The sequence below is a fragment of the Dromaius novaehollandiae genome, chromosome 18 (assembly GCF_036370855.1).
Source record: "Dromaius novaehollandiae isolate bDroNov1 chromosome 18, bDroNov1.hap1, whole genome shotgun sequence".
Classification (NCBI taxonomy): domain Eukaryota; kingdom Metazoa; phylum Chordata; class Aves; order Casuariiformes; family Dromaiidae; genus Dromaius; species Dromaius novaehollandiae.
This window is the reverse complement of record NC_088115.1, coordinates 4472545-4496816: the sequence shown is the minus strand read 5'-3', so window position 1 is coordinate 4496816 and position 24272 is coordinate 4472545. Positions and strand designations below refer to the sequence as shown.

General features: G+C 41.9%; 1 protein-coding gene across 1 annotated transcript; it reads left to right on the top strand.

Annotated features, from left to right (window-relative positions):
- The first annotated feature begins 471 nt into the window (after positions 1-471).
- CFAP52 (cilia and flagella associated protein 52) lies at positions 472-23933 on the top strand. Its single transcript, XM_064522475.1, has 14 exons — positions 472-574; positions 2021-2220; positions 2975-3111; positions 3718-3846; positions 4911-5010; positions 5507-5623; positions 14392-14492; positions 15484-15654; positions 17635-17783; positions 18487-18632; positions 20870-21021; positions 21649-21751; positions 21901-22012; positions 22834-23933. Exons 1-14 carry the CDS (start codon positions 478-480, stop codon positions 23007-23009), a joined length of 1890 nt encoding a protein of 629 aa, XP_064378545.1. The 5' UTR covers positions 472-477; the 3' UTR covers positions 23010-23933.
- Positions 23934-24272: the final 339 nt, after the last annotated feature.

The window sequence follows — 24272 nt, the reverse complement described above, 5'->3', positions numbered from 1 at the left end:
AAACTTGGCTGCTCTCCGACGGCGACCGGTGAAACGGGCCGGCAGACAGCTAACCCGCCTCACGAGAGACGCGCCGCGCTCGCCGAGGGGCCCGGCGATGCCGAGGGCCTGCTCCGCGCGAGAAGCCCCTCCGCGCCTCGGACGGCGGCGGTGGCGGCGGGACGCCGAGGCGGCCGAGCGAGGTAGCGGGCAGCGGTGCGGCTTTTGGCGGAGCGGGAGGCCGGCGGCCCGGTGGCGTAAAACGAGGGGAGAAGGGGGCGATCCCGGGCCGGTTAATGGCAGTTCGTGCGGGACTGCCCCTGCCCGGCGGGGCCAAACCCTCCGCCTGCGCCCCCGCCGCCTCCCGCCCCTCCGGGCCCGGCCCCTCCCGCCCCCGCCTCCCGCCCCGGCCCCGGCCCCGCCCCCCGCTCCCACCCGGCCCCGCCCCTCCCCCTGGCCCCGCCCCTCGCGGGGGCCGCGGGCGCAGGCGCCGTTTCCATGGCGCCCGCGTACACAGCGCGGCGCGGCGCGATGGCGGCGCCTGCTGGAGGGGCGGGGGGCGAGCTGGAGCTGCAGGCGGCCATCGGCTTCAACGGTACCGGGGGGCGGGACTGGGGTGGGACCCGGGGGGCAGGGCTGGGGGGTGGGATGACCTGGGGGGCAGGTTTGGGTGTGGGGGACACCATGAGGGGCAGGTTTGGGGGTGGGACACAGTGGGGGGCAGGTTTGGGGGGTGGGGGACACCATGAGGGTCAGATTTGGGGGCGTGGGATGACCTGGGGGAGCAGGTTTGGTGGGCGTGAGACACCATGAGGGGCAGGTTTGGGGGTGGGGTGACACCATGAGGGGCAGGTTTGGGGGTATGGGATGACCTGGAGGGGCAGGTTTGGGGTGTGGGACACAGTGGGGGGCAGATATTGGGGGTGGGGGATGACATGGGGGCAGGTTTGGGGGGGTGGAGTGACACCATGGGGTGGATTTGAGGGTGTGGGATGACCTGGAGGGGCAGGTTTGGGGGGTGGGACACCATGGGGGGCAGGTTTGGGGTGTGGGATGACCTGGGGGGGGCAGGTTTGGGGGTGTGGGATGACCTGGGGGGACAGGTTTGGGAGTGGGTGACACCATGGGGGGCAGGTTTGGGAGATGTGGGACACCGTGTGGGGCAGGTTTGGGGGTGGGTGACACCATGGGGGGCAGGTTTTGGGGGATGTGGGACACCATGTGGGGCAGATTTGGGGGTGTGGGATGACATGGGGGCAGGTTTGGGGGAGCAGAGACCTGCCTTTGAGGACCTGGTGCTTACAATGTCCCATGCACTCCCCTGTCACCGACTCCAAAGATGTAGAAATTTGGAGAGAGAAGATAAGAACAGGAAAAGTTTGACTGAGTGGCAGGATTTTTTTTTTCTTCTAATTACCCACCTGACTAGAGTGAGAAGAGTTTCATTTCAAAATAAAACTACATTAGGTTGCACAAAACAGTGTCATAAACAATCCTGTAATTCTGCGATAGGGGCCAGGTGCCAGGGCTTTACAAACTGTACCTTTCCTTGGGAAATTTGCAGCTTTGCAGCTTTTCTGATGCAGGTCATGGCAATGTGACCTCGTGATGTGGCCTTCATAAATCAGTAGGTGCTCTCAGCGAACCTTATGTGATGAAGTGCTCAGACCTTTGGGCTGGTTAAATCTCCCGTTATCTGCAAGAAGCACAGCTCATGTTCTAAATTTGTAAACCAAACAGTGAAGGTGACCCTTGAATTTCATATTGGATTATTCTGCCGAGTGGCTTTGAGTGGGAAGTAGAAACCTCTAACTTTTGCCCTGCTTGTGAGATAAGCCCTGAGAAATAAGAGGGTTTCTCTGAGGAAGTATGATGAACAGGGACCTGCATGGAGGTGTTGAGGGGGGGCAGGTACTATGGCCCAAAGAAGGAGAAGTGAATGCTCTTCTTGGGACTGTCTTCTTCAGGGCTGGGAGACATTGCCTGACATCTCCAGGATGGTTTAATGATCAGCAGTTCTCTTGCTTCCTTTCTTTTGTAGGTCATATACTCTCTGGTCTGATTTGTCACCCCGATAAGGAGCATGTTCTTTATCCTCTGGGATGTACCGTAGTTATTCAAGACATGGCCAATGGCAAGCAGACTTTCTTGCATGGCCACACCAACAATGTCTCCTGCGTGGTCGTGTCGAAGAGCGGAATGCTTGTTGCCTCTGGGCAAGTCACCTTCATGGGGTTCAAGGTGGATAATGCTTTATTTTTAGCTGTATAATTGCCCACGGAAATTGGAGTTGGCCTGCCAGCAGTGGGAACACCTTTTGTTTAAAGAATAAATCTTTCGTTGGAAAACAGATGCCTACATTGGGAGGGCACTGCAGGGGATGGGAAACTGTGGCTACTCTATTGTTGGATGTGCCTTTATATTTTTATGTGGTATTAAGCATTCCCCCCAGGATCAGGGTAACTAGGTTAAGGCATTTCTTAGTTCCAGTCCTTTTTATCAAAAGTGTCATGAGCAGATGGCAGCCTAAATCTCATTTGACATTAATTAATAAATGCCGTCATATTTGAAATGGGACCTGAGTTCCAGAGCTGCTTAGGATTTTCAGAAGTCCTTGACAGGTACTTGCATTTTGAGACCTCTGAAGTTCCCTATGGTTTATTTGTTGCCTATTTGAAAAGACCCTGAGATACTTGAAAGGAATCGAGCTTTAACATTATCCAGTATTTTAAAATCTAAGTCAAGTACTGTTCCATACATCAATATATCAGTGTAAATTTTTGATTCTGAAATGAAGCAGAGCTACTAAACTGGTAAATTGGAATAATGCTTCTTGCAGCACCTAATCTGAAGTGTATTCATATCGGTAGAGCACTGGGCTGGAGAGAAGCTAACCTTAAGCTGGGCTCCTTGTAACTAGTTCTTTTCATGCCAGAGAACTTCAGCATGTTATATCTAATGCTTGGGCTTTGACCTCTTCTGCTTTGCGCCTTAGGCAGACATCATTTTGTGGGACTTTAAGAAGGAGGAGCTACTTGCTCGGCTGTCACTTCATAAGGGTAGAATTGAAGGATTAGCGTTTTCTCCGAATGACCTTTATCTCGTGTCACTGGGAGGCCAGGATGATGGCAGGTAACAATTTCCAGTTTCCACTTTGTAGAGCATCTAAGAATACTGCTTAAGGAGTACTTCCTTTTCCCTCTTCTGGCAATTTTATTCTTTCCCATTCTGAACACGTCTCCTGAAATAATCCCGTTTCCCATTCTTTCTGACAAGAAGGTGGGTTGGAAGGCTGATGGGAAGCAGAGGGGGAACAGCTAAGTCTTAACTTGGCATTGTCAACCAGAAATGATATGTAGACCGGACTGTTAACTGGCTTACTTTATTGTCCTGAAAAAGTGTAAATTCCACTAAAAGCTTAGTTTGACAATCAAGTAAGAGTGGAATAAAAAAATTACTTTAAATCGGTGTCTACCGGTGGCCTAAGATATGACTTCAGTCTTGGTCAACAGAAGCCTTAAGACAAATACACATACCCACTTTAGGAACAAGGGGTGTAAACTGCAATTCCCAGTATTTATGTTAGGGCTTTTCTTAGATAAAATATCTACAAAGTGACTTTTATTGTATTCTTCTAACAGCAGACTGCAGGAAAAAAGGCTTGTTCTTGTTTTTGTCATAAGTTTATAAGTCATGTTAGAAAACTGAAACTACTTAAAACTCCTCTTTCTTCTGCAGCGTAGTTGTGTGGAGCATTCCTAAGAGAGAGGCCGTGTGCGGCAGCCCTGCTTCAGCTCGGAGCGCGGGGAATGCTACGGTGCTGGCCTTCTCCAGATGCAGAGATGAGATGTTTGTTACTGCTGGAAAGTAAGGTTTCGTTTACATGACAAGAACTCTTATGAGGAAGAAAACCCATAGACTTATTTCCTTTTTCAAAGACTCTTTACTTAAGTACTACAAAAGTTAACCAACAGAGTGTTCAAGTATTTTTCTTTTTGCTCTGAATGGACCCATGAATATCCATCAACTTGTCCCTTTAAGGCATTTCTGCTTGTTCTTCAAAGCAGCACATGGACCAGCATGTGTCACTTCTATTACTGATAGCAGGAGTTTGTACTCAGCATTCCCCATGCATCGTTTAAAATATTTAGTTCCCAATGTTACACAAGAAAAGCAGTCAATGAAGGGCCTGAACAATGGCTTATTAATGTAGAAACAATGGTATCTTGCAGGTTGTTGGATTGTCTCCTAGCCGCACCAGATGTGATGTACAGTTGGTTACTGGCTTGTAAGGAAAGTTGATACAAAGAGTCACATTTTTGCATGGATTTGATACAGCCCTCATATATCTAGCCTGACATTTAAAGGTGCTGAGGACCTGCAACCCCTTTGAATCAGGGAGCAACTTTGGATGCTCTTGGCAGGAGTTGCATTTATAAATGCTGGTCTTTGCAATTTTAACACTCTGTAAAATGTAAGGGGGGTTGTGCGTGAAGTTTTTGTATTGCTTCCTGTGTTGTCAATTAAACTGTGCTAGAAAATACTTGAAAGTGTCCTGTACTGTTCATTTCCTATTCTAAGAAATAAGTTTCCCACAGTTCATATCTCTTTGGGAAATGAAGTGTCAAGGTTGTTACATACTCCTCCATAGTCCTAGTGTGTATTTCTGCTGAATCTTTAAGATTTTTGATTTATCTGGTAAAAGTTACCATAAAAACAGCAGAAAAGATGGATTTACTGTTGGCGCCTCTGATATTGTTCTTTTTCCTCCATATGCCTCCTTCCTGTCGTATGCCATATTGCTCTTTTTCCTCCTTATTAAAATTTCAGAATAACATGACCTAGTGAAAGCTTTTTAATTCTTGTAACAGTAAAAGAACTTGGATATTTCTGCATATATGGATTTGATTGTCGTATATTCTTCCTTACAGTGGGACCATTCGAGTATGGGAACTGGATCTAAAAAACAGAAAAATCCGACCAACTGAATGCCAAACAGGGCAACTGAAAAGAGTGATCACATGCGTTAAGGTAAGTTTCAGCCAAAATTATGTGGCTAAACTAACTCTCAAGGGACTACAGAAAAACCACGAGCTATTACAGTAATGTTAGAGATAGCAGTTATAACTACACAATGACAGTGAAGCTACTAAATCTTGACTCATGGCAGACTGCCCCCATAACTTCTTCCCCTTGATAAAAGAGTATTTTGAATGCTTCTGAAGAGAAGCAACTTGGATTTTAGTCTGAGAGGCTCTAGCACCCACTGAATTCAACTTTGGCTTCAAGATATTATCTGGATTTAGTTAGAAAAATGCCTTACATTGATTAGAGTTATGGATCTTTTTTTCGCGTGATGGGATGAAAACATTGCCTACATGCCCTCAAATGAAATCATGGCAATACGCTCAAAGACGGTCAAAAACGCTCAAGAAATATGCAAAAATACTTACACAGCACAACACTATGCTTGGAACAAGCATATGGGTAGCTGGACCATGATCTCCTTATTTACACTTTCCTATAGATGGCAGATGATGATAGTTATTTCTATGTTGGCACATCAAGTGGTGATGTCCTGAAACTGAATACAAAGAACAAGCTGATGAGTGACTATGGGCCTCAGAAGGAGAAGTTTAGCATGGTGAGTAGCAACTCTGACATGAATTTTCCCCTTCTCTTCCTCTTTATTAGTAAGTGAAACTGAACCATTACAAAGTTGATTCAAAAATGGACCCATGCTCTGTGCTATTAGTTCTTTGTGAATGTCTTAATTTTGATCCCAAAGTTTGAGACTATTAGCTTGGCTTTGTTCAGTTTCATCTGGGTCAGAATTTGGGTTTCACCTGAATCTCCTGTGCCATGCCAGAAATTTTCTCGTATATTAAATTTGATAAGAGCAATAAAAAGGTGGAAAACAATCATAAAAATGCAGTAGCTCCTGGTATTTTTTGCCTGTGCACGTGAATAGCCTCAAGAGAGTCTTATTTTGCAGTTTTCTTTGCTCTGAATGGATCAGTCCTGCATGTTTAATTCACTGGTGCTTTCTCTCAGCATTGCTGTTACCATTTTCTCCATTGAACTTAAGAAGTAAGAAACCAAGATTAAATGTAGCAGCTGCTGAATAGATTGAATATCGGACAGTCAATATTTGACCATCTGAATCCAATCAAATAGCTTTTGGTGGAACTGGATATTCAGTGTGCTTCTTGTAACACGCTGTTAGCAACAGCAATGTGTTGTAAGACAGGCGAGAAGCTTCTTTTCCCTCTTCTCTCCTGTTCTGCCTTTGTGATGGGGAAGAAAATAACTCTGCCCTCAAAAATTATGCATCACACCTCTCCTGTGACCAAACCAGAATGGAATAGGCAGGATTGTTTGAGAAGGTAATCAGTGCGCTCCTAATGAGTCACAATTTTGCACCCAAAGGCTTCCAGAGGTGCAGATGCAAGTCTTCTTCAACACTAACCAGTTCAGTAAATGAAGTGACTGCAGTGACCACAAGGAAGAAGTAAAATAAATATTTCTACTGACTTACTCTCTAGCAGTAAATGATAAAATGAGAAGGCCTTGCACCTTCTCTACTTTTTCCTGATGCCAGGGAGATACAGTGTCTGGCTAGAGCTAGACAAAGGATATTCCTAGGAAGACTGGTAGAAGTACTTAGTAGTGAGATTTTCCCATAGTTACGGGTATAGGGTCCTATATTCAGATCTTACAGATCTGTTGAATTGTTTCATCTGGAATTTTCCGGGCCAGGTGTCTGCTACAGGAAGAGCATTTTGGAAAAACTTCAAAACACTACAATTGCTTGGAAAAAGGACTAGGTTTCTATGTGTTTGTTTCCCAACCCTTCCTCCCCTTCCATTCAGGAGGTTTTCTTTAGGAAATTCTTTGAAACAGAGATATGAAATTTGGCAATGAAATGGCCTTTCTAAAAGGGATGTGTCTTTTGCTGTTTTTTTGCTGAAAGTTTGCCTGTATTTGACAGGTAGTAAGCTGATGCAAAATTGCAGTTTGCACATGCTCAGTGAACATCTCAAGGCATGACCCTCTGAAGATTCTTCACCGAGCATCATCCATCCTCACGTCCATGATGCTAACTAGATGGTTAGCAAATATCTTTTGCACACAGCCACTGAGCTCGGTCCAGCCAGGGTTGTAAGCTCTCAGAGAGCTTTTTCTGTGGCTGCTGCTCCCACCAGCTTTGTGGCTGCCAAGCAGGCCAGCTGGGCACTAGGATGGGGAGAAGGAAGCCTCTCTTGCCTCTGCATCCAGTAATTTGCTTACTGACCTCATGACAGTGTGGTGAGGAGAAACGTCCCCAGAACAGAGGGGGCAAAAGGAGGGCTAGAAGTAGGAAAAAAAATGCATTGGAACAAGGAGCTTGGCCAAACTGGGGCTTAGAAGTTAAGGGACAGGGAAACTGTGATTGAGAGGTAGGAGGGAAGGTATGGATTGCCTTTAAAGAGACCTAGGGAAGGAATAAAGAGATGGTGGAAAAACATTTAGATTGATCTGGAAGCTCAGGGAGGAAGAGTGGAAGTGGGCATCAGTGTCGATTAGCATGACATAGGGACTGTTTGGATTGAAGAACAAGGAGAAAATACTGCGAGTTGTTGAGAAAATCAGAATGGGACCGTGATAAGGATAAGAAGGAGAGCAAGGACCAGAATAAAGCCAAGCTGAAGGGATGAAAGGTCAGGGAAACAGAACAGGCTGTGCCCTGTTTATGTGGTTTCTGCAATGAAACCAAAGATGCCTGAGACCATAATTTCATGCTACATTATTGCTGCAGTTTATTGTCCCCTCAGCTGTGCCAGTTGAATTGCCTGTAGGGTTATAGTGGATCAAGAATGGATTCAGCTGAAAGATAACCCTGAGAACAGCATAATTTTTTTTCCCAGATCATTTCACTGATCTTACAGCAGGGCCTCATAAACTGTTGCCAGCGCAACTGAGAGAGGCAGCACCCTTCTTTGTATCAGCAAAATAGTGAAAATCTACAAATAAAGTGTGTCTCATCTTTGTTGAGGGGATCAAACAGCCTGATGATACAGTCTGGTTTCAGTTACCCCCGTTCATTTCAGATACGGAGATCTATGTGGTAGAGCTGAATGTTCCAGTTCTGTCAGTGACTTGTGCGAGATCTGTGCAGTCCTGTAAGGAGGAATTTCTTTTTCTGTAGGTTATTTCTTTTAGTTCTAGTTTTCAGTTTTCTAGCTGACCTTGCTTTGAGCAGGGGAGTTGGACTAGATGATCTCCAAAGGTCCCCTCCAAACTCAGCTGTTCGGTAATTCTGTGATACTGGTTCTCTCAGAAGACTTGTGTCATTCGTGACTATTAACAAGCAGGTGCCCAATATTTCATTTAAACAAAAGGATGATATATGTTCCAGGCTTGCCTTACTGAGTGCTGTCATCAAAACTAGGTTTGAATAGTTACGAATGCTTTGGTGGGATTTCTGTGGCAGTTGTGCTAAAGCACACAGAAGTTAAAGCACAAAGATTGCTTATCATTAATTTTTGGCTTGCATTTTGAGAGGTTGGTCCCCAGTCTTTTTTTCCCACAGTACTAATGTAGCTTTTTTATGTGTTTACACATGACTCCCGTTGACCTTATTCACAGATTTCAATGCTCCATACTTCTGAAAATCAGTTCCCAGAGTCTCAGTGTTGGCACTTGAGAAATGAGGAACACACTAGATACCACTTGGAAAAGTTTATTTAAATGACTTGCTCAGCATCACAAGAATTTTGGCAGAGGCAGCATCTCAAATTCAGTTCTTCTGGACAACATGAAGATTTCTTGGCCAAGAGATGATCTGTTCTTTTCTTTTGTCTCTTCATGCATTATGGATTATTTGTGTCCTCTCGGCACGGCCTATTACGTTCTACCTCTCCTGACTGATCTCTCTAGTAGGTGTAGCTTCTTCACTGATAAGGCAGAGGTCTTACTGAAAAAATAGTACAGAGCATATAATTAAAGACTTTGTTATAATATATATACACAATGGGCAAAACAAGGCTGCACAGGATGCATTCATTCTATTGCTTTTTAACTTTTGAGTGCTTGACTCCGTAACCTCAATAAAGTTCTTTTAACATAGCTCTTTTGACTATAATTGGGACTCACGGGTCTTAGTATGAGGATCCCCAGACAGGAATATCTTCTGAATAAGGTGATTTTGGCCTTTCATTGCCAAGAATTCTGCGTGCAGGGAGTTGTAATGATAAACAATCAACACTGGCTAGTACATTTGCTCTTGGTTTCTCTTTATTTGTTGCTATAAAAGACTTCATGTAGTTTCTCAGTTATACCCAGTGGAGGGGGTGATACCTAAGGAATTCAAACACTTCCCTGTAAAACTTTCTTGCATAAGGTTGAACATATTTTGCTGGTCTATTAGAAACCCTGCAAATCAGCAAGCAGCAAGGGAAGCAATGCAGATGGAAGTTCTGAATGTGTCGTTAGGGATGTCATGGGGAAGCTGTCTTAGAAAGAAGTAGATCTTCTTATTAGAGAGCAAACCCAAGACTAACAAGAACCGTCAGAAAAATTCAGCAGCAAACTCCAAAGAAAAAGCTAATTTGGACTTGTTTTTCCAAACCTCCTGAACTTTGCGTGTACCAGCACATGTGCATACAAACCACATATTTTCCCATTCAAAATGTAATGTTTCTTGCATTACGAATGCATGCCCACATCCCTGGGATAACTTGGATGTGAAAAGCCACTGAGTTCTTTAAATATATTTCAATATTTATCTACTCCAGAAGGTAGGAGGAGTTATTATGCTCATTCATCCCACTTGCATTGTGGGAATATAAGTAATTTAATTCTGTGTACATGCTAAGTGACAAGAACGTTTGCATTTTGTTTTTCTGTTTGAAGCAGTAATAATTTTGCTGAATATATAATGTGCATTAGAGCTCTTGTGGGCATACTTGTACTATGTGCCATTTTGGCAGCCTTCTAGCTATTATTCTGCAGTGCTTTGCATCCACACAGCACCTATGTCCTGGCTGATCTCTGCTGTCCCTTATGCTGAAGTCTTGGTGATTATCAGCTCCTCTTTTAAATGCTGGCATGCTTCGAGTCATTCTGTAGCTGGCATTGCATGTGCCTGACTGAAGCCATTCAAGGTCCTGAACTCCCTTGCCTCCTGGGTCGAGGGAAAGGTGCTGGATGCTTTTGAAATGAAACTTCACTTCTCTCTGTTTTGAGATCATTGCTAAAGAAGTGATCAGATAGGGTCATTAGCATGGTGCTGTGCAATTTGGGGTTGAAAGAGATCTTAGGGCCTCTTAAAAGAAAGCGGATGCTCAAAGCCAGATCACAGTCTTGTCCATTCTATAAGCAGTTTTCTCATAAGACAGTATCATAGGAAGCACAATTTGTGGCAGAGACCGCTGGAACATCACTAGCTTCACCTGATATTGCTTCTGATAACAAAGAGCTGATGAAAAACAGGACCTTTCACTTTGCAAGGAGCTGACAAGGTGCTAGGGAGAAGAGAAGGCCCAGAAGTGGACATCACAGCTGACTCCGAGCCTTGTGCGTGAGACTTTAGCTGGTAGGGTTTTTCCAACTTACATTTCCTTTTACTACTTAAGTATCTACTTAAGATACACTGGTAATTCCAGGAGGAGGAAGAAAGACACGTTTGGCAGTGGTGGTGCATTTTTTTTCCCCCTCGGTGTGCACCCAGGACCCTATCCCACTGCGTGGAAATAACAGATAGCTCTACTCCATTGCTCAGATTGGCTGTGCATGCCAAGAGGTTTCTGTTCAAAGACAGCCTTGCCCACACTTTGTAGTGCTTCTCAATCGCACAGGTACTCAGTCACATCACCTCTTCTCTCCTTGGTCATTTCCTTCCTACTCTCTTCCCCGACTCTTACCAGTGTAATTTCCGTATGCCTGAAAGGGGGAACACATCAGAGCCCCAGTGCAAAAGCATATTTGTTGCAGCTGAGCATTTACTAGTACTTTTTTTTATCTCCACCTACTCTCGGGTCCTGTTTCGTATTTTCCAGTTCTCCCTTCCTAGCTTCTTACTGTGACTGCCCTTCCCCCATTGCAAACCTCCAGACACAAAAATACATTGTCAAAAAACATGTCAGCAAGTCCTCACCGGGCACAAGTAGGATCTAATGTTGTATGTCACAAATTTTCAATTCTAGCATAGCTTGGGATACCAGAATAGGTACTTCACAGCTATTTTATCAAATAGAAAGTAGAGCATTTATCAGAGCAAAAGTATATGCATCTTTTTTTCTACAAAATTTAGTACATAATATTGGTAACCCTGAGAGAAGTGTGTTGATTTTTTTTTTCCTGTAGAGCTGTATTTATTTCACTACACGTTTTATATCTCTCTTGAAAATGTAGTAGGTACATGATTGGTGCTTGGTACCAAAAATTTAGCTCTAGAAGTATGAAGCAAAGCTGTCATATTGCTTGTTTCAGAAGGGAGCTGTGTTCTTTCAAACTGGACATGACTGTCCAAAGTGTATCTTTTGGGATACGTGTTGACTTTCCTAACCGTGCATTTCTGCTGCTTCCTGGCCTTGGAGAGTGGCCACACGTCTTCCAGTGTTGGGACTGTCCCTGCCTCTCTCCCTGTGAAACTATTTTCTCATCATTACTTCATTGCAATTCTATCCAAAAAGATGCATATTCACTTACTAACATTATCCTGAATCCCTGAAAACCTTGTTCGCCAAGGACCACTGGGGAAGCGTGAGCAGGTGGCACACCATGAAACTCTCCAGAATCCATGATGACCCCATGATGAACGTACCTTTAAAGAAAGAGTTGAGATACAGCTAAGGTGAAGAGATGTTGTTTATTGAAAATAGTTTTGATGAACCTTAAAGGAACTTTTGTTTTCAGATGTATGAGAAAGTTTGTTTATTATGTAGGCATGATCTGAAGAGTTTGTTAATTGGTTTCTGTTTTGAAGAGGAGTAGTAGGAGTAGATGGAATAGTGCACTAGTATTACGAAACAACTTGTTTTCCAGCTGAATGGAATTACACTTAAGTGAATTTCTGTAATGTCTGTAAATACTGGAATAAACAGTAAAATTAATTTTTATTGCCATCACAGGCTTGAGGAGCTATAAGACAGCTGTTCAGATGCAAAGTAGGATGCATGATATCAAATGCATTTTCAGTAATAGTTGGAGTGTTTGCATTGTAAAAAAATATTTAAACAAGGTGCAGTGGAAGAGGTAGTAGAGTGTTAAAGAACTGTGCAAGAGATCAGAATGAGATACAGCAAGTATCCCTGCAGGACGGGGAATGGGCAGGCTGGGTTTGCTCTGGTATTTTTATCTATAGTAGTCATACTTCAAAGCAGTGGTTTCTTCTTGTGAGAAGTAAATAATGAATGATGATATTTTTAACCCCCTACATTAGACTCTGTATTTCATCTACAAAAAGACTGGCAGCATATAAAATAGAGTATTCATTGCATCATTAATATGAACTGTTCGACTTCACAGATAACGAGTGAAACTTATAAAGCTATCTGTTTACTCATGGTGATTCAAACTCTGACAATTTTGAGAACGTAGCAATATGAGTGCTGACCACTTTAAGGCTTTTTTTTTCACTGTTAATGATACCTACTTTCCTCCCAAAGTAGGAGAATTAAAGAGAATACTTAGAAAAAAATCTAAGCAGTGTTGACAGCACTGTAGGAACTGTAATTTATTCGCAAGTAGCAGAGAGCTGTAATCATGTAAACTACATAGTCATAGGTTTGATTTCTAATGCCGCCACCTGCCATAACACTACTACACCTGAAGGGCATTTGAGATGAAAGTCTTTTGCAGAAAAATGCAAAATAGTAGATCAAAAGAAAATTAATGGGCCTGTGATAACAGGGGACTCATAAAATGCCAGCAACATCTCACAGGAAATTTTGAAAAACAGAATGCTGCTGCCTATATTTGTTCAAAAATCACAAGCCAAGCGATTTCTTCCTAAATAATAAATGTAAAATTCGCATAGTGTGCCTTTTGGCTATCATTCTTTGAGAATTCACTTTTTCATGCTTTCACAACACTAAATGCTAGATTCTTTTTTCCAGGAAAAAAAACAAAACAAAAACACCAAACACAGCCATTATGTGAAAACATCGGTTTCTAAGAGCTCAGGCTTAAAGGAAAAATCTTAATACTGTGTAACTGGTACTATCACAACAGTTGGCAATACTGCTTATAAACTTAGATCATGGCAAATGTTGTTTGGAGTCTATATTGCAACTTAAAATGTCATACTAAGCAGACTCCTCTACAAGTTATATGGTGCCTGGAGGTGTTACCAGCTGGCCTGTCTGATCGGGAGTAACTGACGGTGATGATTTTCTGGTCTCTTGGTGAGAGTGGAAGGTGCCTCTTTGGACCACACTTTTGCAAGGTGACAGAACTTAGTTTTGATGGCAAAAAGTTTCTTTGTTTTCTGTCTTTCACTTTTTTTCTATTTCACTCATGCATATGCTCCCCAAAGCTAATGAGGGTTTTCTTCTGGGTAGGAATATTGAGATTTGGCCCCATAGTGCTAGTTTCATCCCTCTTGCAACCTGTTCTGGAGTTTCTCAGAGATTTTCAAGAATTAATCTGCTGTCTTATATAGGAGGTTAATATTATTTCACATGTAGCAAAACTAGAGCGGAGAGATACTGAGTTGCCTAATATGTACAGGAAATTTTGTGGCAAGGCTAAGAACTGATATATATATATTTTTTTACTGTAGTCTGGTATTTTATGCACCAAACAGCAGTACCCCTTTTTGTAATAGCTGGTCTCCTGTTAATCTGCTCATTTTAGTAAATAGCCAAAACCTATGTTGATGTGCTGACTGATTTCTAAAGCTTTTCTTTGCCGAATGTATTTTATTACTAATATCAGGAAGATGGGATTGAATCTCAGGCACTGAAAGGGGTCTGAGACGCAGAGAATCTGTTCTAAAAGCAGCTATGGGAAAGGATGCTTTGGCTGAGTTTTATCCTTCATTGTTTTAATGTCTGTTAGATGGAGCTGTGAAAGGAAAAGTGGAGTCATTAATACAAAATGTGTGTGTGTATTGCTGGAATAAGGTAAGGATATATAGGCTCATACACTCTGAAGGGTTCATGATGATGTTATTTACTTGCTCTTTAAGGACTCGTATGCTAGTTGTTCATATATACCTGTAATTAAGAATGCTTTTCTCCCTTTTCTCTGCTAGAGAATCACTTTTTAGCTTCGGTTATGCAAAGAATACTAATAAAGCAATATTTGAGTGCCATAAGCATCACGATAGGGAGCATGAAAAAGACTGTGTTGTGCTATTCAGCATGGCTGCATCAATAAAGAGACTATGCCTCCATCCAATTGTGTTTTAATCCTGTTTTCTCCTAGGGAGTCACAGCTTTGCTTTTGCTGAAGACAGGAGATTTAATAGTCGGCACCGGAGGAGGGATTGTAGCTCTCTGTAAAGGCTCAAACTACAAAGTAATGAAGTGAGTTGGTAGATGGGACAATGAGAAGGGTAGAGGTGATACTTCCCCTAAAGGGTCATAGTATGAGAACCAATCGTTTCCACATAAAAGCATAATCCAAATAAATTTCAGTTTTTCAATCCCGAAGATAAAATAGTTGTTGTTAAAATAAACAGTATGGTTCCAGCATAATGAAATTGAAGCAGATTGAAAATTACTGCATACTTTTACATAGAAGTAAATTGCCATACTCATAGTTCATTTTAAATGGCCATTGTTACCTTTTAGGCATTCAGAGTCAGATCCTAAATTGATGTAAAGTAGGAAAGGTCTGTTGAAGACAGAAAAAGTATGCTGATTTACGCCAGCTAAGACAGTAGTGTTTGCCATCTAAAAACAGCGTTTGTTTGTAGGAGGATATGGGATGTAAAGGAGGGCTTCCACTAATTTTATAGGTACATGTCTCAAAGTGCTGGAGCACTTGCAAAGCTTTTTTTGCATGCAAAATAGAAAGCTGCAGGCTTCATTTCCCAGTATGTGATTTGAAAATTGGGCTTGCAGTTACTCATTTTGCATTGTTTGAACAGGCAACTTAGGTGTGTGGTTCTGAAAGCTTAGCTTTATATCATTTTGTAACAATTCCCAAAAGACCTAAACTGTCTGGAAATATTTTTGGGTATGTGATATTTAAGTGCACTTAAGCAAGAATATAAACAGAGGTGCTGTTACTTTAGGCCCTGGTCCAGAAAACTAAGTCTCCAAAGTACTGCCTTTTCAAGCCTTGGCAGAGTAGCAGACGGGACAGGAAAGATCATATGAAGTATTAGCAAATGTGACGGGGATTGAAATGTTGGTCCTGACCACGTTCTTGCATATTGACATCACAGCCTCATATGGAGCATGTTAGGGAGAAAGGGAAAGTCAAGACTCTCTCTAAAGGGGCAAAGGGAAGCTGGAAAATAGTACATCAAGGTCAGCATCATCAGGCCAGACTTCTGCTTTGTCTTCACAGGAAAATTCAAATTCAAGGTACCGTCACTTCCCTGACACACAGAGGTCAGGGTCACCAGTTCTTTGCAGGGACAAATGAGTCCCAGATCTATCGAATTAACTACACAGAGTTTAAAGAGGAGCTGATTGCCGCCTGTCATAATGAAGCCATCCACGACATCGTTTTTCCTTTGTGAGTAGAACTGGCTGGGAAGAAATGAGAGGAAGCTGCAAGTAGGGACAAGATACCTACGTAACCCCTTTTAACCAGCAAGTTCCCAAAGCCTGTTACATGCCTTACTGGGTGATTTATCCAGGGAACGCTTTCATCTGCCGATGAAATGGGTGTCAGGGAGCAGCTGCTTAAAAGCAGAAGGCAGCAGTTCAGTTGGAGAATTGGAAAAAACATCAATCTACAGAAAGAATTCTAAATAAAAAGGACATAATTATTTTGTTCAAATGACAGCAGTGATGGCAATGTCCTCCCCCTTCTCCTAGGGTTGACACTATGAGACCTGGGCAACTTAGTCTCCCATTAGTATGAATCTTGAAAGTCTGCTTCTGTCTATCCTGTTGCAGTTAGAGTTTATGTTTGTAGAGCTGTCTGCTTTTCTATTCACTCCCTTGAACCTCAGCTGATACCTAACAGAGCTATTGAAAGAGGTTTTTTGGGTCTCTCAGCCTCACTTGCAATTTCATGTTTGACAAGATGGCATGTTATATTAAATTCCTCGCTTGCGGGGCGGGATGCTGGGTATACTGGCATGTTTTCTGTCTGCGTTCATCTCATGAACAGGCAGCAAACCTTTCCTCTTGCTATGTGTAGTAAGATTGTGACATTTTATAAAAACAATGGGTCCGTTGTTCCCTTGCTGAACAGAGAACGGCAGTTTGATCCAGAAGGAGGTTTTGAGTTTCTGCATGCTCTGGTTGCATCCCTTCTTGACGAGCCACAAAGTATCAAATCTTATCAAAGTACAGCAAAATGTACTGGGTATAAATAAGGAGTGCAAGATGCCCTTCTCCCTGCTTGTCACCAGCCTGAAAAATCCACATCCTCCTAATTTAATGAGTAAATCGTTTGGAGCTTTGGAGTAATCTGATGCTAATACACCTGACTAGCACATCTGCGTCAGAGTTATTTGGATGAGCTGGATTTAGTGATGATTGTGAGGACTACATCCTTGCATATGTTTTAAACTTTTTATGTCTTATCTGCTCTTGAATAGAGCATATCACTGATTTGGAAATACAGACTTAATTTCCCTGTTCTGGCTTATTTCAGAATGCTTAAGCTGCTGATGTTACCCTGCTTTGTAAAATACTCGCACAAGCTTGGATTGAAAGGGCTACACTTTTGTTCTGTCAGTTTTCTCTGTCCTGCTTCATCTTTCCAGGTGTCGATGGTGATGTTGAACAAAATAATGTGATAGCTTCCTAGATTTCACTTTCTGTCATATCGCTAGGATGTATGGTTTGGTTGTCTTCATGCATAATTAATGTATCATTTTATGCCAGATAGAATTAATCTCATCCTGCAGAAGTCGGTGGTGATGTTGCAAGATCATGTCTCCTTGCCTTTAAAAAAAGACCCAAAAAACTCATTTCAAAGCATTCAGTCCTTTAGCTTTTGAAAAGTTGCAGGTCTTCTTTTTATTCAAATATATATACCAAGTATGTTATGAACAGACTTTTGCATCTTCTCCATTTCCTTCAGCAATATTGAATAGGAATGATCCAGTAAACAAGATTAAAAAAAAAATTACATCCTTACAATATGAGGGTACTGTTAGTTCCTAACATTAAGCCTGAACAGTCAGCAACCTTACTTCCACTCTTTTGTCTACCATAAACAACATTTGAAGTTTTTTAGAGATCGTATGTGGGGAATAATTGTCACAACTTCGTCTAAAGCAAAAAGAGTTCTTTAATTTTAAATTTAATTTCAATTTAACTGTCCCTTAGAACGAGTCTTTGAACTGAAACCAAATGAGGGGAGTTTTTTTGCCAGAAAGGTGGTCCTACAAGAAAGGTCTTTCAGTCTTTACTGTGGTGATCCCTATTGAGAAGATTACAGCTGAACATTAGAAACAGCTAAACTTTGAAGGTTGATTTAAGATCTGATAAAGAAGCTTCTTCTGTATGCATTAGCTTTCCTCTCTGAATTCTCCAGGGGAACTTCTGACTTGTTTGCTACCTGCTCCAAAAATGATATTCGGGTGTGGCACACCCCCGAAAACAGGGAGCTCCTCCGAATCGTCATCCCCAACATGACCTGCCGTGCCATAGAGTTTATGAGTGACGGCAGGAGCATCATTTCAGGTAATGATCAGTCCAGTCCCATGGTTAAGTTCAGTCCTTAAATGTTGCCAACCTGTAATAAGCATCAGTATGGTAGAGTGAAGGAAGGTTTAAACTGGGAATCGTTTCAGTTCGTTGCTGTGACCCAAAAGCCCGTTTGTTCACATCTGGTTCATTAAGCTTTGCTCCATAGCCCCCAGAATCCCGTAGTTACGGTGTACAGAAAAAGCAAGATTTTGGGAGCCTGCTTTGGATATGAGTCCCAGCAATTCAGAACTCAATTCAGCTCTATTCAAAAGACTCACTTCTAAACTATTAACCATGCTGTATGCAAAATATTAACTTTTGAGGTATGCAGAGCGCCTTTTGCATAAATCTGCTACCCATTGCCATATGCAAAATGGTTACATAGGAACTACTGCCGTTCAACTGCTGAGAGCAGCAATGCTGTCCCTCCGCTACTACTGAAACTATTTGCCCATAGCCAAAACCAAAAAGGAATTAAATTTTCTTTAGCTTATTTGGAAATATAGTCCTGCAGGTGCCTCTAGACTGCAGTGGTTTCCATATACTAGTAGTCTAACAGGGTAGACATTGTAAAGGAGCTTAATAATAATTGAAAAAAAGAAAAAAGGAAAAAGGGTTCCTTTGGAAAGGAAAGAGAGAGAATAGTAGGAAGAAAGTGTCTGAGAACCTGGATAATCTGCTTCTTTATTTTCCTCAGCTTGGAATGACGGGAAAATCCGTGCCTTCCTGCCAGAAACTGGACGACTGATGTATGTGATTGACCATGCCCATAGCCTGGGAGTAACAGCAATTGCTGCTACAAGTAACTGTAGACGGATCATTAGCGGAGGAGGTGAAGGGCAGGTAATTTTTGCTTAAAAACTTGGAGCTGCTTTGTGCTCTCAGCACAGGACCTGGGAATTGTCTGTAACTGCTTAGTCAGAAGGTGAGCTATTCTTAGCTGATTTTGCTTGAGCAAAGGGCTCAGTTCTAGAGTATTAGCCTTTGATATATGTAAATCTTTTGCCCTCGGAGGGTGTAATAGAAAACAATGCCCCGATTTCTTCTGGTGTGGTAGTCTTGGAAAATCCTTCTAATGCAGAACATGCTCTTAATCCTTTTTGTTCATTTGTCTCTCTCCTATATTTGGCTTATCTGCATTAGGCATTGTTTGCAAGCCTGTGTCTAGAGCACGGATTTTCTTTCTGTCATTTCTTTGGAAGTCCTGTTCCTGTCCAAATTGACTTGTATGAATTCATTTAATTTTCTTTCTTTTTTTTTTTTTAACTTAAAAATCAATACACACAACACAAACACAAAGTTCACTTGATATCACTATTTTGTCTATGGGTAACTTCCTAATTTTCTGTGATGGTAATTGCTGGCTTAGGTGGTGGTGCTAATAAAAGGCTCTAATAATAACTTTATGAAAACATTCCAATACAAATAACTATAAAAATCAGAAAATATGTTATATGCATCATGCCTGTGCACTTCAAGAATTCTTTTCCTAGCAGTAGAAAACAAGCTCTGTGTGCTTGGCTACTCCACACACTTCATTTAGTCATGGCCCTTTTCAGTCTATAAAAGTGACCCTCCTCTTTTTTTTCTGAGGTCTAAATAATTTAAACACAGCTTTTTTAGTTTATATTAAGAAAAATAAATAATTAGGCTTGGAAGGCTCTTGTTCAGTTTCTTGCTTTGGTTCAGGCTTCATCTCCGAAGTCTGGCAAGCACTCAGAACCAGACTTTCTAAGTGTGTGAGCGGATGCCTGACTCCCTGATTTAACTGGTTTTGTACCCTGTTTTGTGTACCTTGACCTTAGTGTTCTGTGTGCCATGCTGAAGATTGCAGAGGAAGTCTTTAGGAGTGAGGAATTGAACTTAGATCTTTCAAATCTCAGGCTAATATCCATAAATATCTATAAATCATGGAATCATCTTTCTGAATTATTCTGTGCCTCAGCTCTCCTTCCGTACAATAGTAACAGCAGCACTGCCCTGTCTCACTGCATAAAGACATTAGAGATGATGAGACACTTCAGCCCTTCACTAATAAAAGAACACTTAAGTATCTTTGATGATTAGCACTGGAGGATGCAGAAGGCAGAAGACCTAGATTCTATACGAACACATACAAAATGGCACAGGCCCTAGTTAGTTGATCTCTGAATTGTAAAAGACAGCTGAGGCAAAATTAAAGCTAGAAGGTTGGTTAAGTGGAATCAGGAACTGCAGGGGAGCACTTGCAGTATTCATTCAAAGCACAAAAAGATGTTCTGAAATGCTAATGGGTCCATCAAAATCAATCATCTAAAAGCTGTGACTTTCAGGGTTGCTTAAGAGATCTGGATGTTCTGGTTTTACTTAGCTAGTGGGAATTGGGCATCCAGATCCCATAGGTGACTCAACCTCAGACTTCAAAACATGAAAGGTCAGCTCTCACTGCTTTTGATGTCAGTGTCTAAACTACTAAATTTTCACTAGAATTTGACCTTAATGGAATGTAAAAGTGAACTGATATCACGAAGTTTGGCACTAGTTGGGCAGTAAATGCATTTTACCCGTAACAGAGGTTTGAAGGATCAAGCCCTCAAAGCAAGAAGATTTCTACCGTTACCTTCACTGGGAAAAGAAGTGCTTTCAGGCACATATTTCATATCAAAGATTTAAAGAACTATTTTATATTTACCTGCCGGCGTTATACATAGCACAAATAGTAGGTAGCTTTTAATATTCAATTGTCACAATCCTTCCTTTTTGATCTTTAAAGCACCCCTGGAAATATATCATGGAGTAGATGTTTTTTTTCCTGATGAGAGATGAGTAAACTGAGGCATGGTACAGCTGGGACTTGCCAAAAGCAAAGTCGAGGGTTAATGGTCAGGAATTCCTGAACGAAGTGGATTACATTCTCAAGAACTGAGTTCAGTTTTATGAGCCAGCTTTATGAATAATCCACAGAAAAATAGACAGAGTCCACTGAGAGTCGGTTGTCGTATGTGTTATAGGAAAAACTCAAAATTCAGGAATGCCTCAGGCATCAACCTAAGCTCTGTCAGAAACAGGTGGTACAAAAGATGTTTGTTGCTGCTTTGCAGGTGAGGGTCTGGGAGATTGGTGAGAGAACTCGCAAACTGGAGGAAGTTCTGAAGGAGCACATATCTGCCGTGTCTTGTATTAAGATTAAGAAGAATGACCGAGAATGTGTCACAGCCAGCCTTGACGGAACATGCATTATCTGGGATATTGTGTAAGGAGACAGATAAGTATTGCAAGACCCTTCAAGTGTTTGTAATGTATCTGCTGGATTACTGTGTCCCATTTGGGACATCACATGGCAAGGAGGCAGGGGAAAAGAGCATTAGGAAAAGAACATTACTGGGAAGAACAATCAAGCCAGGGAAAGTAGAGCCTCCAACACAGGAAGCTTTTCAGAAGAGTTTAGACAAACATTTGTCCAGAGTTGTTTTGTTGTATCTGATCCTGCTTGGCCAAGGGGGTGGAGCAGATGTTTTCCTACGATTCATACTAGCCCTGTTTTCCAGCACTCTTTGGTTCTTATTTAGCTACTGCAGACTTTCTGAGTTATGGTGACGATAAGGACATTTTTGCATAGTTTGTAGCACCTAGAAAGCATTCTGGATGAAAAATTTTCATGTTATATGATAGCAGATCAAAAGTCTTATGAAGCAGGCATGATGGGAAACAGAACTGATGACACTCATGTGCTTCACGAAACCCTGAACTCAGATCAGTACCTGATAATACCCGAGTAGAAAGAGAGGTCTGATGTATAGCACGAGTGGATATTGCTCAAGCTTTGAAAGCTTAAGGTTTTTGACCCTCTTGCTGTGTTCTGTTTCGGGGTGTTTTGCAGGCGTTTTACAAGAAATCAGATGATTCTAGCCAACACATTATTCCAATGTGTGTGTTACCATCCTGAAGAATACCAGATAATCACCAGTGGAACAGATAGAAGGGTAAGGAAAGCTACAGGAATTATGTTTACCGTAATGCAGAAACCCAAAATCTTGTTACAGACATTTCAAACATCTAGTCAGAATCAAGCAAGGCTGTGATCAAACCAGGCCATGAGAATTAGGGAGCTCTTCTTTGGTCTGTTCTCTAGATTGGATACTGGGAAGTGTTTGATGGTTCTGCAATCAGGGAACTGGAAGGTTCTGCATCGGGTTCCATCAATGGGATGGACATCACATCAGATGGGACTTACTTTGTCACAGGTGAGTGAGTGGATGAAACTAGAAAAGAGGAGGCCCTATTAACACCAGGAAGAGCAAGGCAATGAACCAAAGACCTCAGTACAGTAGGAAAGAACAAAAAGGAAGCTCAGCTAAAGGGGAAAATAAAATGAATTGCTGAAGAAAAATACTTGGAAGGAGGCTGTGATTCAGTCTTGGAAGATGTTATGGTTCAGTCTTGCAAGATGTAGTTTAAAGGTGAACACAAGGTTCAAGTGTCCCGGAGGGAGTACAGGATTGCACCTCATCCTGCACTTCATTTAGTTCAGTAGTCTTCACAATACACTTGAATGATCTGTTCAAGTGTCCTGCTCCAGAAGCCTGACAGTCTTTGTTGGTTTGCAAATGAGAATGACTCCAGGCTCTAACCAGCCTCAGGCTCACATGTTCCTCACAATCATGACGTCTCTTCTGGGAGCCTAGCACAAGGATGGAGGAACCATGGTATTGTGTATATTGGCTATAGTTAAAACTGCAGACTTTATGTATCAGCACCAAGGTTTTTTTAGGTTAACCTGGGAAGCCAACATTGGTTAAGGACTTTTTGAAGGCCCTTAGTATTTTTGGTACCAGTTGCTGACCATAGTTTACTGTGATCTGCTGGCGCAGATCTTCAGCACTCTGCTGGACACTTACTCTCCAATTCAGTCGAAAAGAAGTAGTTTTTGCCATAATGCTCAAAACAGTGTATCCCAGCCTTCCTACACCGGATGAACACCAAAGTATCCCTCTGCCTGTGATCTAGGAACAAAAAAACAGCAGAAATGTGTAATTGTCTTGTTCTTCCTTTGTGCCCAATGCAGGTGGCGATGACCATCTGGTGAAAATGTGGGACTATAATGAGGGTGAAGTGACTCATGTTGGAGTGGGCCACAGTGGCAACATCACCCGCCTCAAGATCTCTCCTGGGAACAAGTACATTGTGAGTGTGAGTGCAGATGGTGCCATCCTGCGCTGGAGATACCCACACTTTCACTAACAGCTGGCACAGGAGCTGCTGGGCTGCTGCTTTCTAGGCCAGTTTTAACAGTTCTTTTCTTTTATAGCTGAGGTTGTTTTAAGGCATTCCTACTATTAGAGAAGATACTATTTTTATACTCTCTGGTATGAATTTACCAGATCCTTCAGATATCCTTTCTAGCACTGAATAACTAGGTCTGATTTTTCAGAGGGGCTAAGAATTTGCTGTTCCTCTTTCTCAGATTGGAGTGAAAGTATTCATCACTTCTGAAAATCTTCTTCATTGTTTTTACAACACTTGTGGTTTGTTACTGCTACCTTTCCGTAGTGTCTCCTAAAGTATTCTTGCTTGTATGTGTGTGTGCTCACTTGTGCGCTCTCCCTCGCTTTCACATGCTTTCTCTCTCTTTCTCTTCCCTACCCCTTTCTGTCCCTTCTTTTAATGAATAACTTCTTGTGTAAATTCAGTCTTCTGTGTTCATTTTAATTTGTCTGGACCTGATTAAGGAAAAAGCCCTCAGCTCCAACTCAAGCATTTAACTAGGAAGCTCTTTTGAGTCAAGCTTTTAAATCAACATTTTCAAAGGCATACAAGGATTTGGGGGCTTCTTCGTTTGTGGTGTCCAATTTAAGACTCTGTTCAGAGGCCTGATTCAAGAGTGAGAGTGCAGTCATTTCTAAAAATGGCTGGATGTCTCTGTCCAGGCACACTAAAACTCCTGGTCATTGGACCTAATTTTTCAAAGATAATTTTATGAGAACACTTGGATTTAGGGTTCCAAACGTAAGTATGAAATACGTATTTTGCCTGAGAATTAATATTTCGTATCGTATCTAGTATTATAAACAGGAGCTCTTGAGATACTGTTTAAAGATCAGTGTATTTCAAATGCAGTCATTCTGTGAAGTGATGCAAGTGAAGTAAATATTTCCTTTGCTGGCATTGAAGGCCTCTGGGGATTCTGTCATAAATTAAAATTGTAGCAAAATGTTGCATTTCTCAATGTTAATGCTTACAGACATCTTATTTAAATGATAAGATGATTTAAAGGCAGTGTCAGATACTGTCATATCTGGATTGATAACATGAGCTGTTTTGGTATGCAGTGGGGGACAGAAAATTGCAAATATGGTTTGTTTATTGTTCTTTATATACCACTGAAAATGTTTGTCGCTCATAGCACAGTAAGGGTGGATACTTTGGGACTGGCTCTGGGGGTATCTTTGCACATATGTTGTCCATCAAACACTTTACAACCATATTCCTTCTGGCTGAAATATC